Consider the following 20,109-nt stretch of genomic DNA (forward strand, 5'->3'; position numbering starts at 1 on the left):
TTTTGCACAAATACTTTATAAATTGCCTCTTTAAGTAGGCGTAATTGCTCTGTGCCAAGCTACCTGAGGGTGAGCACAGGTTATCGTTTAGTGTGTATCTGACTATTTAGACTGGGTGCATACCCATTCCAACTAGAGACCCCCATTTCTAACAGCTGTGTATATATATCTTGGGTCCCCTACAAAGGAGTAGAAGTCCTTCAAGTCTTTCATTAGACCAGGTCTTGGCTGTTAGGATCTTAAAGGCAGTCAGGTAAATTAGTAAATAATTGGCCTGTAGAAGATTCAAGAACTCATTGCCTGTTTACTCAATGACTGTGTCCATACGACCAATTTTTAACCGTGGGCAATGAACTCCACTCCACTAGTGGAGGTAGTGTAGATTTATTAACTACGCATTACATTGAAAACATGGAATTCATGCAACTATACAGATTACAACAGGTAATGGAGTCAGCTACTGCACCCATAACCCTTTGATAAAACAACTTCACCTCTAGATGCTAAAAAGCATATAACCAATTCATGAAAGTGAACTTTGAAAAATACCAGGCAATGAGAGAGGTGATGATTTTGGGGTCACTCCTAAACTAGGGGGAGGACCAAGCAGATGCCTTGAACACAAAACGCAAATCATGCTGAACAATTCGGTGATGGTCCCATCCTCCTAGGACCACCCCAAGCAAAGTTATTTGGCAATATTACAATGCCAACCGAAGGCCCAGCAAAGCATTATGGGGCGAGATTCCGGAGTGCAATGAATATTATAGTATTATCTCTCAGCTGAGCTGGGAGAGTCACCCCCTTGAGCAATGGTTTTATATTGGATACTATACTATTCACTGCACTCTAGAATATCATCCTATAATGATTTGCAGGGCCTTTGGCTGGGATTGTATGTTTGCACATTACTGTGTATGGGGTAATCCTAGAAGGATGGGACCACCACTGAATCATTCAGAATGATGTGCTCTTTGTGTTCATGGCATCTGCTTGGTTCTGTCCCTAGATTAGGGAAGACCCCGGAATCATCACCTCTCTTACTGCTTGCTATATTTTCATTTTCACTTTTGTGAGATGACTGTATGCATTTTAGCATGTAAAGATAGAGGGCCCGATTCACAAAACTGACTTAAGACAAAATCCTAAACTTACTACCATTTTGGTATTCAAAGAAGGCACTTACTCATTTCGGTATTCACAGAAGTTAGGAGTCCTAACTTCAGGACTCCTAAATGCCTTCTGTGAATACCGAAAGTCTAAAAGTTAGGATTTTTCTCAATTTAGTAGTAGTAAAGTTAGGACTCCTAACTTTAGGACTCCTAAATGCCTAAATGTGAGAGGACTATATGCGGTTTAGCGTGTAGAGATAATATTTTGTTGTTTTTCTAAAGGTATGTGAAATTTCTGTTGTAATAATTGAGGATAGTATCATGAAGCGGAAGACATGGAATTCATGCAAGAGCTCTAGAGTAAGCTACTGCACACACAACCCTTTGATAAAACAACTTTATCTTTACATGCTCAAAAGCATATACCAATTCACAAAAGTGAGCTTTAACATATCAAGCAGCGAGAGAGGCGATGATTTTGGGGTCCCCCTTAACCTAGGACTAGGTGCATTCACCATTATACCCATATCTCTCCCTGGCACTTACACCTGAGCAGATCTCTCTTAGCAAGTTCAGTATGCAAGATCAACACCCAGTTCCCCTGTCATAGCCATTGATAGGTCCATGAAACCCATAGTGAGCGCTCCATGTCACTGTATATTTATTAATTTGAAAGCTAAGATTTAAGCATTGTTCAACTGTTCCAATACCACTTCTAACACCTTGTTGTATCCCTGAAAGGATCTTCCGCTCTTCTGCTCAGGATTCTAATCTTCTTAGCGGAATCCTACTCGTGACTTTGAGTAGAGAGTCTAATAAAGATATTTGACAGTAGCACTTGGACTCCTCCTGTTTCACTTGTTGCAGATAGGGACAGTACGTGATAGTGAACCGGAATCATGCTTCTATGCCCTATTTATGGCATGCAGGACTTTTTTCGAAAGGGGTGCTCACAGCTCAACATTGTACTTAAACACATCCCTCAGGAAATTTGTTTATAATAATTGTGATTAGCTTGTAATTAGACTTTCAGTTTGCAAACAACATATGTATGAACTACACTGGAAAATATGGATGTCTCACAGCTCTGATATTTTGGAGTAGTGTGGATTATGAGTGAATGATATAAGAATTTGGTGTATATTTTTGTATATATAAATGTATGTTCTAGAATTGTGTTAATTGAGCCTTATTATACCATGATATATATTGTATTCAGAATTATAAGGATGGTTGCCTGGGAATTTACAATATTATTAGTCTTTTTCCCTGTCTCAGGAACTGATATTTGAGAGCAGGGGGTCCAGTCTTATGTACAATTTACCTGCAGCCTGTGTGCGAGGGCCTACATATTATGTCTAGTTAGATCACTTAATGTGGTATGTAAGCAACACCTTTCATTTTGGGGTGTTTCATTCCTTTTTTCATTTTTTTCTTGGATCTTTACCTTCCCACGGAACCTTCTTCTGTTCAACACAGCTTGTGTGTGGGTTGTATTTGTGTGGTATGAATAGTGACTAGGTTACTAAGTATGGATCTGTTATAGACTTTCCGATTTTCCAATAAGCAATATGTCACCTTAGTGGGCAAGACGATATCAAATGAGTAGCAATCCAGTTATTAACAATGATATGCAGAAGTTATTGCTATTGAAAAAGACGATTAAAAGAATTGAAATGCATGGGCACTTTAGGTTAGAATTCCTCTGGGCTGGGGTCATACCCCAGGGACTAAGAGTCCAAAATATATCAGGGCTACTCATACAACTAAAATATTTTTAAACAGATGGTCCATGATAGCAAAGAGATGCTCAAGAGATTTTACGATGCCAATAGTAGAAATGGCAAAGGACGTACATCAAGCACTATTAGATGAATTGAGAGAGATAGAGGACAACAATGTGGAAATCGATTGCTTTTGATGAAGCTAAGCAGAAACTAGAAGAAGTAGAGAAAGAAATGTCATATTATTCAGAATATTTTTTTTTTAAACCTGATAAATTGAAAAATTAGGGTCTCTCGCCAAATTCTTTTGCTGCTACTGCTGAAACCTACCTTGCCTTGCCAGAACCAGTCCGAGGGGACTGCAAAGATGCCCTTGCTGCCACGCAGCTTCCGCAACCAAGCTAGTGCCGGAGACCACAATTCCCAGCGTCCCCTGTGGTGCCCATCATCCGCTTCACAGCGAAGTGCCAGGAGGCGCTTTAAAAATGCTCAAGGGTTCCCGCAGCATGGGTCTCTCGATGAATTATTTGGCTGCTACTGCGGTAACCTACCTTGCCTTGCCAGAACCAGTCTGGGGGACTGCAACACTGCCCTTGTCGCCACGCAGCTCCCATAACCAAGCTAGTGCCCGGGACAACAATTCCCAGCGTTCCCTATGGCGCCTATCATCCGCGTCACAGCAAAGCACCAGGAGGCGCTTTAAAAACGCTCAAGGGCTCCCGCAGCACGGGTCTGTCGCCAAATTATTTTGCTGCTACTGCCGGAACTTACCTTGCCTTGCCAGAACCAGTCCGAGGGGACTGCAACGCTGCCCTTGCTGCCACACAGCTCCCGCAACCAAGCTAGTGCCAGGGACTACAATTCCCAGCATGCCCTGTGGCGCCCATCATCCGTGTAACACCGGAGCGCCAGGAGGCGCTTTAAAACTGCTCAAGGGCTCCCGCAGCACGGGTCTCTCGCCAAATTCTTTGGCTGCTACTGCGGTAACCTACCTTGCATTGCCAGAACCAGTCTGAGGGGATTGCAACGCTGCCCTTGCCGCCACGCAGCTCCCATAACCAAGCTAGTGCTGGGGACTACAATTCCCAGCGTCCTCTGTGGTGCCCATCATCCACGTCACAGTGAAGCGCCAGGATGCACTTTAAAAACGCTCAAGACTCCCGCAGCACGGGTCTCTCGCCAAATTCTTTTGCTGCTACTGCTGGAACCTACCTTGCCTTGCCAGAACCAGTCCGAGGGGACCGCAACACTGCCCACACTGCCCTTGCTGCCACGGAGCTCCCACAACCAAGCTAGTGCCGGAGACTACAATTCCCAGTGTCCCCTGTGGTGCCCATCATCCGCGTCACAGTGAAGCGCCAGGAGACGCCTTAAAAACGCTCAAGGGCGATCGCAGCGCGGGACCCACGCGGGTGGGCCCATCCCTGCCAGTCGCGGTACAAAAGGGGGTGGTGATGGACGGAGCATCTGAATCAATCAAACACTCACACCCAGTCAAAAGATCTGGGTTTAATCCATCACCGTTCCTTAGCCCACTCTGCCACCCCAGTTCAGACATGGCTAAATGCAAATCAGTCTGACCCTGTGCCTCATGGGAACAGTCCAGCCCGAACTGCCAAGCCTTGTCTTCCCTGGACCGGAAACAAGCTTCCGAGGACCGGTTTCTGGCATTCCAGCTGTCTTCAGCCCGGCTTGCTTGAATCTAGTTGCAAAGTGAGCAAGGAACTCACGACTGAGCATACCCTGCCACACTTATGGCGGCCACAACCGGTACAAAAGGGGGTGGTGATGGACGGACCATCTGAATCAATCAAACACTCACACCCAGTCATAAGATCTGGGTTTAATCCATCACCGTTATTTAGCCCACTCTGCCACCCCAGTTCAGACATGGCTATATGCAAATCAGTCTGACCCTGTGCCTCATGGGAACAGTCCAGCCCGAACTGCCAAGCCATGTTTTCCCTGGACCGGAAACAAGCTTCCGAGGACCGGTTTCTTTCATTCCAGCCATCTTCAGCCCGGCTTGCTTGAATCCAGTGACAAAGTGAGCAAGGGACTCACGTCTGAGCATACCCTGCCACACTTATGGCGGCCAAAAGCGGTACAAAAGGGGGTGGTGATGGATGGAGCATCAGAATCAATCAAACACTCACACCCAGTCAAAAGATCTGGGTTTAATCCATCCCCGTTCTTTAGCCCACTTTGCCACCCCAGTTCAGACATGGCTATATGCAAATCAGTCTGACCCTGTGCCTCATGGGAACAGTTCAGCCCGAACTGCCAAGCCATGTCTTCCCTGGACCGGAAACAAGCTTCCGAGGACCGGTTTCTGGCATTCCAGCCGTCTACAGCCCATGAGGAACAGGGTCAGACTCATTTGCATATAGCCATGTCTGAACTGGGGTGGCAGAGTGGGCTAAAGAACGGTGATGGATTAAACCCAGATCTTTTGACTGGGTGTGAGTGTTTGATTGATTCAGATGCTCTGTCCATCACCACCCCCTTTTATACCGCTTTTGGCCACCATAAGTGTGGCAGGGTACGCTCAGACGTGAGTCCCTTGCTCACTTTGCCACTGGATTCAAGCAAGCCGGGCTGAAGACGGCTGGAATGCCAGAAACCGGTCCTCGGAAGCTTGTTTCCGGTCCAGGGAAGACATGGCTTGGCAGTTCGGGCTGGACTGTTCCCATGAGGCACAGGGTCAGACTGATTTGCATATAGCCATGTCTGAACTGGGGTGGCAGAGTGGGCTAAAGAACGGTCATGGATTAAAGCCAGATCTTTTGACTGGGTGTGAGTGTTTGATTGATTCAGATGCTCCGTCCATCACCACCCCCTTTCATCCCTGCCAGTAAGCATCCGGAAGAGGCTGGGCTGGGCTGGGCTGGGCCACCCCTCCAACAAAGACATCCAAACTTTATGTGAGCTTGTGCTTTTGGACTTGGGTTGAAGGGGGGTGCTTATTTCAGTTGAAGGGATTGTGTTGATTATTAAGCTAAACACTTTCATTCCCAATTGTTTAGAGTCTATTCCTCTTGGGTATGAGTAAGACCACGCGTAACCGGGGGGGGGGGGGGCGGGAATGGTAGGGACCTTAGATGCCTTCCTTACTCGGGCTGAATCCGTTTAAATACACGAGATACAGCTAAACGAACAGAGGCTTTCATTGGATTCATTATGTTCACCACAGGGCAGTTTCCCGTACTAGAGCCAACTCCTACTTCCACTCTGCGTCCCCAACCATCGCCAGTGACAGCAGGTAGCCCACTGCCAGGTTCTTCTAATTCATGCCTTGTGGATAGCTTATCCTCTTCACCTTCAGCTACCCCTACCAATATGCTTACCAGGCAGCAAAGGTTAACACTAGCCCCACGAGGAAAAGCACAAGTAAAGAAAAGGAAAGTGCGCAGTGGCCCCAAAGCCAGCCCTCAGGTTTAAAAGCTGGCTAAGAATAAGAGTGTCGCATTAGGAAGGGGAGGGATCCCAGCTCCACCCGTCAAGTTTGAAAACACCAAGGCGGGCGTACCCAGCGTAGATACTACCCCACTGGGGCCTCAACAATTAAACTCCTTAGAGGTTCAAGATGCCTTTTTAAATCGGATGAAAGCCAAGCTGCTAGCCCTGATCGATCCCCTCTTGTCCAAATTAGCTGCAATAGACCAGAGATTAACTATAATTGAGCAGCATATAACTAAAGTTCCACTTCCTCACTCTGACAGCAGCCAGCCTGAAGTTATAGGTGCCACTCAGGCAGAAAATACATCTAAGCCACTTTGACACATCGCTGCTTGTCCCCTCCCTTCCCTAGTGATCCCGCCGAAACCCTCTACATCACTTCTACCACTGCACAATGGTCCATTGACACGCAAGGAAGGGCCAAAGGGCCTAGTGGGGAGACTACAGGGTCAGGGATGGAGAAAAACATTCTCCATCCCTGACCCTGTAGTCTCCCCACTAGGCCCTTTGGCCCTTCCTTGTGTGTCAATGGACCAATGTGCAGTGGTAGAAGTCATTCTTCCACCGAGGTAACACCCTATACTATAGTATTGGCCAACATCCAGAGACTTCAACCCCGAGAGAAGAAACAATGATCCTCACTTAAGAATAAGGCCCTTCACTTCTTGAATTCTAGGACTGGGCTTGGGAACCATCTTTTTTCCGAGTCCAAAATGGTTAGAAGGGTTGCATGGGTTAGTCAATCTGAAAAAGTAATGAATGGAGACTGTGTAATCTTAAGCTTCAGGTCTCCAAATATGGTCCTGTGTATCCTAGAACGGGCAGCCTCCTTTAAGTTATGTCAAGAGGCTATTAATGTCCTCCCACTCGAGCAATCGAGCACAAACCTCAGAGGGGTCACAAAGAGGTTACCAGCGCATCCGCTAGGCCCCTATAATCGTGCGGTCCTGAACTCCAATATATACGAGGCACTTAGTTTGCTGGAGGAAAAGTATTGACTGGGTCCCAAATTTGACTCGCTCACTCCTGTGGACTCCGCCACTAAGGACTGTGCTTTACTTGAATATCTGGAGCCAAGGGGCTCCTCCTTCAGCAACTATTAATGTCTCAGGAGGTCTAAAAAATTGTGAGGACAGACTTAGGGAAGATGATAGCTCGACTGAGACAACTCCTAATGAAGTGAGCCTACTGGCGGGTGTAACGGATCCCTGTGTAGTGTTTGGTGACAACTGGTTATACTCACGCACTAAACCTAGCATTGGTTTTTTAAATTTTGCTCTTTTCTCCTGGAACATTGCCGGGCTAAAGAACAAATTGCTATCATCAGACTGGCTATCCGTTATCGAATCCAATGAATTTCTGGTATTTCAAGAAACATGGTCAGTGGATCCCGAGTTTAGACAAGGCTACTTACATTTTTTTTAAACTTGCTACTGCTGGTCAAGGGGGGAGACCGATGGGGAGACTAACTATCTGGGTGAGACAGAATGATAGGTATATAGTCTGGCAGCTGGATACCGATAGTAACGATATTCTATTAATTAAAATTAAAATTCCTGATACCGAGGACCTCTTAATCTTTAATGTTTATGCTAGAATGATGCCTGGAGGGAAAGCCTCTGGCACTGTTACCCTTCTTGATTCCTATCTCGATCAGTATAAAGCAGGGGGAAACATATTAGTTGCTGGTGACTTTAACTGCTCCTACGAACCATTAGACACCAACGATGTAGACCTTGGTCTTGAGGAGGACCTTCAATGGGATATTCGGCAACTAGCACTAAGCCCCAATAAAAAATGGGCAGAAGCTGCTTTACAGCTAAAAGTGTTATGTCTGGAACACGGGTTAAGGGCTGCAAACGGAAGGGCGAAATCTGATAAGCAGGGCTCTCCTACTTATAGCAACGGGTTGAGAAGTAGTGATATAGACTATATACTGCTCAACAAGGAACATTGGTCCTCCCTAAAAGACATGGTTGTTGTGGCAAGGGTGGAAAGTGACCATAATCCCTTGGTACTGTCATTTTACCTGGAAGGAAGTTTCGTAGAAGAAGGCCATCCAGCGGGTATAGAAGTGCAGCTCAGTACTGATACCAGGAGAGTAAAATAGTTGTAATGTTTAAACAGAGAGGATCAATTGAAGGCTATGAGCCAGCTGGTCGCCAAGGCAACAACAGACCTCCAAAACTGTGTCAAACAGCAGGAAATTGAATCTAACGCTATTTCCATCAATACCGAACTTTTTAATAAGCTCAAGGGCTTTTTTATAACTAGTGTACAAAAACCTAAGAATTATGTTAAACCCACGGTCGATACATGGTATGGGAAATCATGTAGGGAAGCCTACAAAGCATTAAGCATTAGCAAGGGCGATAAGATCTGAGAACAGGGATAGAATAAAAAATGCAAGCCTGGAGTGCAAGGTAGTGCAACCTAAGGCTAAAAGGGAATGGGAAGAGCAGTATTGGAATGAGCTGTACCACGCCAGTAAATATAGAAACATGGTAGCATTCTGGCATTTGGTTAAATGGGGCAAGGGAAAGCCCAGTCAACCACCTACCAACCACGTAGCTCACGAACACTGGGTCTTACATTTTAAGATGCAGTTTGCCACTTATGCTCAAGAACTCGAGCTATCCCATGGTCCTCCCCTCATCCCTGTAGGCAATCCCCCCTTGCATTTTATTAAGCAGGAGGTTGATACAGCACTTAACACGGTCCTGAGAGGTAGAGCGTCCGGGCTAGACTGTGTACCTGCTGACCTTTTCTTGTGTAATAAGGCTCTGTGGGTAACTTACATTCAGTCCCTAGTGAAGGCCATTGCAAGCGGCTCTCCCATACCTGATTCACGGAGGGGTGCGGAGATCATCCCGATTTTTAAAAAGGGGGATCATTCAGATTCTGGTAACTCCAGGCCCTTAAGTTTAATCGAATGTATTCAGAAGGTGACTGCTAGGCTTGTGTTGAGTAGAATCCAAGGTTGGATTGTGGAGTTTAATATCCTTTCCCCTCTACAGGCCGGGTTCCGCTCACACACGAGCACTATCCACCAGGTTTTTAGATTTTTTTTAATTCATTGGTGGTGATCTTTAAAAGCGGTACAATATAATATGCATTTGTATATCTCAAGTCGGCATTCAACCTAGTTCCGCGTGCCAAGATGTGGAGTGTTTTTGCGGAACAGGGCATGCCCTTGGATCTGCTGGCTTTTCTAATTAAACTTCATGATACAAATTTTGCACAAGTTTGATGGGGTCAGCAAGGGAGAAGTGACAGATAGATTTCCAATTGACAGAGGGGTTCATCAGGAGTGTGTACTGGCACCCACGCTCTTTTCCTTGTATATCAACAGGGTGATCCAGTACTTTACAAACCACCCCACTGATGCCCCTACCCTCAATGGCAGGAAGATCCCTCTGCTAATGTTTTCAGATGATACCTTGTTAATCTCTAAAACGCAACAAGGTCTACAGACGGCGATTGCGAGATTTGAGGTGTTCTGTCGGGACCATGGTCTTATAATTAATTTGGATAAGACAAAGTTCATGGTGCTACATAAACAAAAGATTGTAAGAGGGAGGGTAGCCATGAATGAAGTCACACTAGAGCAGGCCCCAGATTTCACCTACTTGGGTATTACCCTAGGATGCAAACTAAATTGGAAACCGCATATAGACCAGTTGGTCCTTAAACATGCACAACTATCTGGTGCCTTAATAAAGGAACAGCGCCTTTCTCACACAAAGCTGATTGGCCTAGTGCTAAAAATCTATAACTCAAAAATTACCGCCTCGGTCCTGTATGGGGCCGAACTATGGGGCTTTAGTAACTTAGCGGCATTGACGAACTCCCAAAACAAATTCATGAGGGGCATAACTGGTCTCCCACAATCCACCCCATTATTGCCCCTCTATTATGATTTGGGATTTCAGTTCCTGGAGGATGTGGCACGCTATAGACCTGTGGCCTACTGGAGGAGGCTCTGGGTTACCCCCGAGTTCTCCCAATATGCTCAGACTCTACTTGAGATCAGGGATGCCGATAGTGCGTGTAAAATCTCATGGCTGAGGTAGGTAAAGGCCACCTACAATGACATTGGCCTTAACTCCTTGTGGCAAAATCCTGTAGATAATGTTTTTGGCTCTAGAAAGGATTTTAAGGAGCTATATTCGAATATGGTCACCATGAAACACTTTATGTCATTAACTAGGCCCTCTTTATCAAGAGACTTTTTGGAGATTAAACACGCCATCGTCTATGAAGGGTAATGGTATTTTATCACGATTCCCAGTGACAGGAAACAGTATCACCAATTTAGGGTGGGTACCCTCCCAGTTAACTCATTCACTGGTAAATGGCGCTCTAAAACTAGCATGAAATGCCCATTTTGCCAGACTGAAACTATAGCTCATATTCTATGTATTTGTCCAGTGTACAAAAAACCGAGGTAAACATGGTTGAAGCCCATTTGTTTGATGAAGGGTATCAGTATTGGCACAGAAGCACTAAGGATTCTGAAAACGGACAATACTGAATCAATTGTAATTGCCATTGCTAAATGTTTACACTGGATGTGGGCAATTCGTGCTCACAAGTTGAGCCTGATTTAAACTGTTTTATACTGTCATACCTGGCCTCTTAAAAAAATCCTTTTAACGTGGTCACAACTATTCTGTGGTTTCTACTGTATTTTGGCTTTTTTGACAGTTTTTATCATGTTTTTAGATGGAGTAACTTGTGGATTCACTTTTCTATTATGTCATTTTTCTACTACTATGAGAATGGAATGTTTAATATTTTAAAAGTAAACGTCTTTTATGATTATGTGTATCGAAATAAAGACTTATCGAATTGAATCGAAAAAAGATGTGAGATTAACAACAAAAGAAAACACACATCCCTTTCTGAATGGACATTTCTGCAGTCATAATGACTATTAGGAGGAGAATGGTAATGACCAATATAAACGGAAAAGTAGAGTATTGATATTTTTGGATATATCTGATTCAGGTAATGAGGGTAGTTTTTACCTGTTTGATAATGTAGGTAGGAGAAAAACCTATGGAACAGATCAAACTACAGGTCAGTCTTTTTTATCCAGACGTGGGACCAGAAGGGGTACTTGGAGATCTAGATACCAACCCAGATACAGGGGGCAATTCTATCAGAAAGACAATCAATATCTAGTGACCAGGAATGGCCAATAGTGGAGAACATAGCTGAAAGTCTCATATTTAATCCATCAGGTATCACATTAGATCCTGCTAAAAATACTCTGTAATCTAAAGGATTAACATTTGTCCCTAATGGTATGCCAGTCTTGTTTGAACTTTTTCAGGACATGATTTCATTTTTTTTAAAAGTCAATATGTAAGAAAAGTGACAGAATCTTTGGAGAATCAGCGTAATTACATTATTACAAAAATAGATCCCATGCTGAGAATACGATGGAAAATTCAAAAGTTTACAAATAAAACTCTAACTGAAGGAGATGTTAGTGAAAAAGAATACACCAATTTAAATGCTTAATATCCTAAAATGGCAAGCGTAAAAGGGATTCCCAAAATATACAAAGATGAACTTGAACCACCATACCTTCCTATAGCCACTACTATAAGGTGAGTGACAGATCCAGTATCCAAATATATGGATGCTATTTTACGACTGTAGGTTCCATTGATAAAATCATACATTCAAGACACTAGAGATGTAATTAGGAAATTTGAAAGCCTTCCTTACAACAGAAACCAACAAGTTCTAGTCACTCTAGATATAGAATTTCTCTACAGCAATGTCCCCCAATTAGAGGCCACAAAAGCAGTTCATTGGTTTGAGACTTCATGACATTCAGGGGTCACATTTGTTCATTCCCAAACGCTTACATGTGGTAATCCATGAGAACACCTTTGAAATTGGAGGAAATCTATGTAAACAAATAAAGGGAGTTAGCATGGTAGGCTTTTGTGTTCCCACAATACCTAGCATTTGCATGGTAAAGTTTGAACACAAGTTGATATCTAATGAAATAGCCCCATCGTATCAATACATTACCCAATGGGTAAGATTCATTGACAACATATTTTTTATATGAATGGGTACCATGGGTACCATGGACACTCTAGAAGAGATTTTTAGTTGGCTAAATTTATGCAACTCCAACATGAACTGCACAGCGCATAAGAGTTATGACCAAGTAGAGTTTTTGGACATCTTAATACGCCACAAGAATTAATTGTTGGAGGTGAATTTATATGTAAAGACCACCACCAGGAAAACACTACTACAATTCATAATTTTTCATCCAAGAACACAAAAGCAGAGCATTGCTTTTGGGCAATTTTTAAGGCTGCGCAGGAATTGCACAAATGTATCTGATAACGATCATATAGCAAATGATATGAAGGCAAAATTCCCTGCCAGTAGATATCCGCATCATCTTTTTTTTGTGGAGTTTCATATAGCACGAACTAGACCCGAAGGTATCAGAGCGCTGTACATGAACATTAGATACAGTACAGAAGAACACTTTCATTTTTGTTAGGCACGGGGAAATCAAGGGATTTTCCCAGAATCACAGAATGTTGAGTGTCCTTGCCGAGACTCTAACCCGGTTCTCTAGATATGAGGTTGACTGCCCTAGCTGTTCGGTCACATTCTCTCCCCAAATAAGAGAAGCATTTAAGAGAGCTAGGTTTATGACAGGGAATATCTCCTGCAAAATACTGACAGACCTAAACATGACAAACTGGTATGTGTCACACAATATTCATTCCTTGATGAGAAGATCAGGCAGATTGTCTGTGCAAATTTGTACATTTTCAACGATGGGACAGAATTGCAAACAGGAGCTCCAAGTCAGGGCTGTGACCCATCTGCAAAAGATAGCTGTCCAAACCCAGCAGCTCCCCTTCCTGCCCATTGATACATATTATTTAAAACATTACCAGGATGCCGCCCTGTCTCAACACCCTGCCTACACAAAAGGACTAAGTGCATTCACCATATTACCCATATCTCACCCTGCACATACACCTGAATAGATGTCTCTCAGCAAACTCAGTATGGCAGGATCAACATCCAGTTCCCCATTCATAGCCCATAGTATTTCATGATGCACGCAAACAAACACACATAATAGGTCCATGAAACCCATATTGAGTGCTCCATTTCACTATGAATTTCCCAATTTGAATGCTAATATTTAAGCATTGTTCAACTGTTCCAATACCCCTTCTAACTCCATGTTGTATCCCGGAAAGGATCTTCTTCTCTTCTGCCCAGGATTCTGATTTTCTTAGCAGGATCCTACTTGTGATTTTGAGTAGCTAGTCCAATAGAGATACTAGACAGTAGCACTTGGACTCCTCCTGGTTTCCCTTGTTGAAGATAATGGCAATAAGTGATAGTGAGCATGAATCAAGCTTCCCTGTCCTACATATGGCATGCAGGACTTTTTTGTAAAGGGGTGCATATAGAACAGCATTGTCTTTAAACAACATCTACTGGGATCCCTTCAGGTAAACTTACTCAAATAATGTGTAACCTACCTTTGTTAATCAGGCCCCTTGTTGGGGACTTTTGTTCTCACAGCTGTTAACCAGGACTATGAACTGGAATGTAGATGAAATGAAAGGGAAATATGTTCTAAGGAAGGAGTAGTCAAATTCTCATATTACTTCCTTTTGATCTTCTTTACTCCAAATCTGCTTCCGTGCCCCATTGCTCACACCTCCAACTGGGGACTTCCCGAACAGTATGCACTGGGAGGAAGGACCTATTCTAGAGAGAATGGAAACAATGCAGGCAGACCTACAGAATGACTGCTCCAAAACATTAGCTGGGTGCTCTGATTCAAAGGCTAACAGGCATTTAAATTTGTATAATGGTGAAACAGCTGCTTAGGGAAAGCTCTACCTCTCCAGCCATGGCAAGGGCTTAATAATAGATAACTCCAGGTGTTACAAGAACTAGTTTCACATTTTTATATAATATGTGAAAGTTTCTACAGGTGTTTTCCTGGCTATTTAAAATCCATAGCAAATTAATAACATAGTACAACAAGGAAACACACAGAAATATGTTCTAATGTTACAATCCACTAGATAATTTTGTGACAATGAGTGCATAACCAACATTTTCAACCAGATTTGAAGCATTATTACATAACTATTCACATTAAATTGAGAACACAAATAAGATAACAATCCCTTAATATATATGGCCATATTATAGAACCTGTATTTTGTTGCAAAAACACTTGAGACTTGAGGAAGTGTACATTTCTGCCAGATATTCATGTTTATAATTTTTTAAATAAAGATTTCTATTAAAAGCATGAGTGGTTGTATGGGAATGCCTATGCTTCCCCATAGATAGGCCTCCTGGACGAAAAGCAGCAGAATACAGTCCCTAGCACTAATTTGAGCTAGTTTATGCAACTTTACAAAACAAGCCACGGATTGAATTGGAAAGTAAATCAACCATAAACCTAACTCTAGATTTGCTTCACCTTTGTGAATGAAACCCACTGCAATGTACTAATAGGCCATTATTTACAAGCTAGTTTTTATGTTTAATGGAGTTTTTAAACTGAAATGCTAACCCATGAAAATATATGTTCTATATAAATAGACCTTGATGGTGAATGTTTTTTCTACCTATGAATTGAAAATTGAATAAGCTTACTTTTGCCTTGAATGTCATTTGATCTAAAAAGCAATGCAAAAGTGATGTGAGCTCAGTTTTTGTTATCTGTGAACAGGGATATGGCCACTTGCTCTCCTTGGAAACCTCATATTTTGTAAATGGTTCTTAATTAGACGGATGGAAAATGGATTTTCCCCATCTGTTACCAACTTTTTTACAGGGTGAACTAGAATTTGGAGAGGCGTTAGCTCCAGCACCACTGTTTGCCCACCATGACCTCATAGCTGCTAAATTCCTCTCCTGGCCCCCTGCTCCTCTTCTGCATTCTCTGAACTGTCTGTAAAGGGTTGACCTCTACCCAGGAGTACACATTTTGAAAGAGGGTGGTCCACTGCAGCTTAATATGAACATTTGGCGACACTAAACCACACTTTAAATCACCCAGATCTCCCCAGGGACCCTTTAGAGCACTTACCGCAAAATAAGTGGACGGATTTGATGCTGGTGACACTCCACCAATCACGATGTCTGCCCCCGTCATGCCCCCGCTGGGGCTAAGTCCGAATCCGATCCACCCAGTGGTCTTCACTTGAAGTTCAAAGGTGATCTCCTCTGCGGTCTTATTGATGTCCCACCGTAGGAGAACTCTCCCCTCAGGGTCCAGGGTCAGAGAAAACCTAAGGTCAGGCAGCTGGCCCAGGACCAGGGGCACCAGGGAGAGGAGTAAGAGTGCTCGGGGGCTCATGGTCTCTGGTGGCCTCTGCAGTATCAAACAACAGGCACCAATCCTCAGTGCCGCTCTGAGGACCGTGACAGATGCACCTGGTATTTATCACCCACTCATGGATGACAAACAAGGTAAAAAAAGGTGATGTGTACTGGAAACACTTTGACTAATAATCACCCTGGGAAGAAACCTAACTGAAATGTAGGAGTTTTTTTGCTCTCCTGAATGAACATGCCTGTGGCGTTTGATGTTTCTCAATAATCGCCCTCCATATCCTGTCTAACAGGTTGTCTGGCACAGTACTGAAAGAGTGAATATGGGTCACAGCACTTTGTATTGTTTCTCAGCTGCATCAACTCTGTACATTTGTCAGCTGTAAATTTCCTAGTCACAAAGGTGTATATGCACATGGATATGTATTTACGTACCTATTTACTACTTCACACAGATGTAACTTTACACTTTCTGCTACTTGCCATTTCTGAGTGGATTTTCACCTCTGTATAGATTTATAAGTAACCACCCCCTCCAATGAGGGCTGGACCCTTGCACTACATTATCCCCTTGTAAATTTACTACTGTATTTCACATGATGTCTTGTTGATGGATATGGCCCTCACTAGGACTGGCAGAATCCCTTTCAGAGGGCAATGGGAAGTCACATGTGACTGGGTTTAACTGTGGAGGTTGTGGCCCTTTGCTCCTGCTGTACCAGGGCCTGACCTACTATTGGTCCTGACTAGCTCTATTAAGTACCCCTTCAATGCTTGACACTGATTAGTAGTGCAATTTGATCAGGCCAAGGTATCTCTGGAAGATGCAAAGCACACATAGGGTCAAGGCACAAAGTAATGACAGTATCCCCAGAAACTGATTTAAATCAAATACTCACTTTCAGATAAAGTAGTATTTAATAGGGTTAAAAATGAGTGCACAGTACACTAACTAATATCCACATTTTCTTAAGGTTGACCTGCATGTGTCTTCCTGGATAGAGTCCCCAAATTTCCCCTGCTGTTCTAAAGGAGTAATTGGGTTAGTTACTCCCCATTTGATAATGGAGGCAAGTTTCATCAGTGGCCTGTACTAGTCAATATGCAACAAAGTCTAGTCTAGAGTCAATAAAGCAGTGCTCAGGGTTAAAATCATGCAAGTCCCAGCCAGGAATGGTGACCTAGAAGGATTGTACCACTGAATACTGACACCAACAATATCGAGATAGAAGAATATTATAGACAGAATTACGAGGAAAAACAACTCACATGTAAGTGCATAAAGAATATAGATTTGCTATTCCTAACACCAGATCTGGTTACCTTGAGCATATATCTACCACGAAGGTACATGTATACATAGTTAGGTATAGAAAATATTCACTTACTTTCAATACTTTGATTTTTGATATTTCGTCCTTGGCATTCTGCCCCAATTATATTTTAGGTTCGATATTCAGGATACACACCAAACCAAGGGCACAATGAGTTCAATGAGGACTCGTACACGTCTTCTTGTACTCGGCCTTTTGATGCAGCGGGAATAAAGCATCTAGCAGACTCTACCATATGATATTTTGCGGTGTCCAAATGACCGCAGTTGTGTCAGCTATTTCCTCTGCTGTTGTGTAGTTCCTAGGAGTCCCCAGGACCTGTAGTTTTGGATGACCTAAACTGAGGGCGTGAAGACCCAACCGCTTCCAGACACCCCCACGGTATCCCGTTGTTAGGCCTGCTAGCTCTACAGAGTTACTACCACAGCTGTGGATCTTCCAAGGGGGTAGGTAGTCTCTGGCAACCACTAAACATGACAACCCTGATTCCTTGGGGATTGTGGAAAACAGTACAGGACTTTTCGCTCAGTCTCTCAGGAAATAAACAGGATGGCGATTGGGACATTGCAATAAGCATTTATTGGTCCAGCGACAGCCACGAGTAAAACACATGTGTTGCGACAATAAGGAGACAGAAGCATAGGAAAGAGATTGCTTGTACCAATATAGTAAGAAGTAGATACATTTCTACCACAGTGCTAATAAGATGAACATAAGCAATTCAGATAAAAACAGTAGCACTTGCATATTCCTAAAATGCGCGCCCTAAGTAATTTGCCTAAATGCACCTAGCCTAACCTGGATGTGTAGGTGCATACGTGTATGTATATGTGAATAGCCAAGAAGCCCCTAGAGAAGCACCAACCCCCTCACCTGATGGTTGAGAATGAAGGACCCCCATCTCTGCGTCGAGCCTACGAGGGATGTCAGACTGCTGCATGTCGAAGATTCAGCATGCAGGACCCCGTGTCAGCTTGGGAGAAATTCTCTAATTTGTACGGGGGAGGGTCTCTTATACTAAAGTGGTCACTTCAGGGTTTTTTCTAGAATCGTTAGGTTTTTGAAAGGATCATGGATTTTTTAAAACAATCATAAATGTTATGAAAACATTCACTAATGCTTTTTCTAAACAAGTGTGATCATGCAAAGCTGGTTGCTGGCCAAGGATGAAAAAAGTGGTGACGCTTTTACAGAATAATTCTGCCGCCATGCCTGGGGACATGTTTATGTAGGTCAGGTACAATGATTATGATAGAGTAACTAGAGGCTGGTGTTAAAGAGACAGGAGCAAGCTACTAGGTAAAAGGTCACCTGTTTAGAATGGTTATTGTCGTGTGGATGGAACAAATGTAAGTAAAATGGGTTATACATGTAGAGTATCCTAAAGGACATGACACTGGGACTTGCTTGTCTTTTGGTAAGTGTTACCTCAAGCAGTTCTCTCTAGGGCACTACCTTCATTGTAGATCTTTTCCGTGAAGATCTTCTTGGCATTATGTTCTAGGACAATGGCCCTATTCTCCAGGGTATTAGGGGGTCTTCAACTTGACGACGAGAGGGGCGCACAGACTACAACCTCACAACGTTCTCACCTAGACCAGGCATCCCACACTGTTTACTGGAATCCACACACCAAGATCCAAGCTGGGATTCTATCCCACCAAGTGCCCTTCTGCTCCTCAGAGGGTACGCTGATTTTGGCAGGCAGGCCTAAGGCTAGCTCACTAGGGTCAGGGCAAGTTTCCTGACTTCCTTTGTGATAGCCAGAGCAGGATCTTCTTCATAGGCCAAGGGAGTACCTAGGGATCACACATCGCTCAGACTCCCTTGAAATATGGCTCACAAAGGTCTAACTATTCCTGCATGGCTAAACATTCTCAGACCGATCACCTCTCCTAACAATGAGCCCAGGCTCCACTGACCAGGAATATATTCCTGAATGAAATAGGCCTTTGATATGGACATAGGATGCTCTACTCCCTGTGTGTGCCTCTCGATTCCAGCCCTCAGAAAAGTCAGTAATCTACACGTCTTGTTTGGGGTTGTAATCCTCACACCCAACTAGCCTTTCTATGCCCAGGGCTCCCTAAATGGAATCCCAATACTCCATTTTACCAAGCACCGGCACACATATAACACAGCACATACACACAAGCATCACCAGCTGCATGGCACTAGACACAGTTATCATATAGGCTGAGGGTGAGATAAGTAAAATGCAGCAGAACTCTACATGGGTGGGCCAGCAGGCATCACTCCAGTGACACAGGTTTAAAGACCTTTTCACACAACTGACTACTCCACACCAAAATGGGTATGTTGCCACCATCATATTGTCTGTCACTTAACTCCCGCCAGGGGTAGTAGCCTTCCACCACTATGAGGGTAACACATAGTGCGCCTTTCCCAGTCCGGCAAGGCACAATTACCATTTTACAGGCCTAGGTCATGCCACACATGTATGATCCGTTTTCACTCATGAACAAAAATCTGTACCAGAGGTAGAGATGTCCCTGTGGAGAACGTGCTCAGGGTAGGGGTGGATGTCTGTCGAAAGTTTGAGGTCTGCTTTTAGCCGTGATGGGAATTGCTGGACAAGTAGCCCGCTTCAGTTTTAAGGACAATAGCAGCAATACGTCTTTTGATGTGTTGCTAAAGTTGCCACGAGGATGTATTCTTTACTTTTTCAAAGAGCAGTTGTTTTTTCACTCTCAGTGCCGGTGCAGGCAGACTGCCAAAGATCACACAGCTCCCGCTGGATTGCATGGTCGCCCTGGAGCGGCAGCATCTCGTCAGCTGTGCACTCGTCACAGAGGGGCACCGCCCTTGGCACCATCCCATGGGGGTGTGCTGTAATTGTGAATCAGTTCACGCCTCTAAGGGCTGATCACTCCTCCTGCTGGGGACAGAGGGCGAGCAGACCATAGACCCTGCTGCCTCCTTTCATGCCACCCCGGAGACGTCTTCACAGAATAACACGCTTGTGCCCCTTGAAAGTCTCAAACCAGAGGGGAAGGTGGATGTATCGGCACCCACTGCAGGATGCCTCAGAGCCCTGCTGTCTTCACAGTGGCGGGGATTTCAAATATATTCTTGTTTACGCTGCATGTGTTG

At 43.9% G+C, this 20,109-nt stretch overlaps 1 protein-coding gene across 1 annotated transcript in view; it reads right to left on the minus strand.

Moving 5' to 3' along the window:
* LOC147700834 (putative DBH-like monooxygenase protein 2) overlaps window positions 1–15,779 on the minus strand; it is a 114,768-nt gene extending 98,989 nt beyond the window's left edge. The window contains exon 1 of the mRNA XM_086929744.1: window positions 15,417–15,779. Within this exon, the coding sequence (XP_086785870.1) occupies window positions 15,417–15,686 (270 nt within the window). The 5' untranslated portion in view covers window positions 15,687–15,779. The remainder of the gene's footprint in view (window positions 1–15,416) is intronic.
* Window positions 15,780–20,109: the final 4,330 nt, after the last annotated feature.

The sequence above is a fragment of the Lissotriton vulgaris genome, chromosome 7 (assembly GCF_964263255.1).
Source record: "Lissotriton vulgaris chromosome 7, aLisVul1.2, whole genome shotgun sequence".
NCBI lineage: Eukaryota > Metazoa > Chordata > Amphibia > Caudata > Salamandridae > Lissotriton > Lissotriton vulgaris.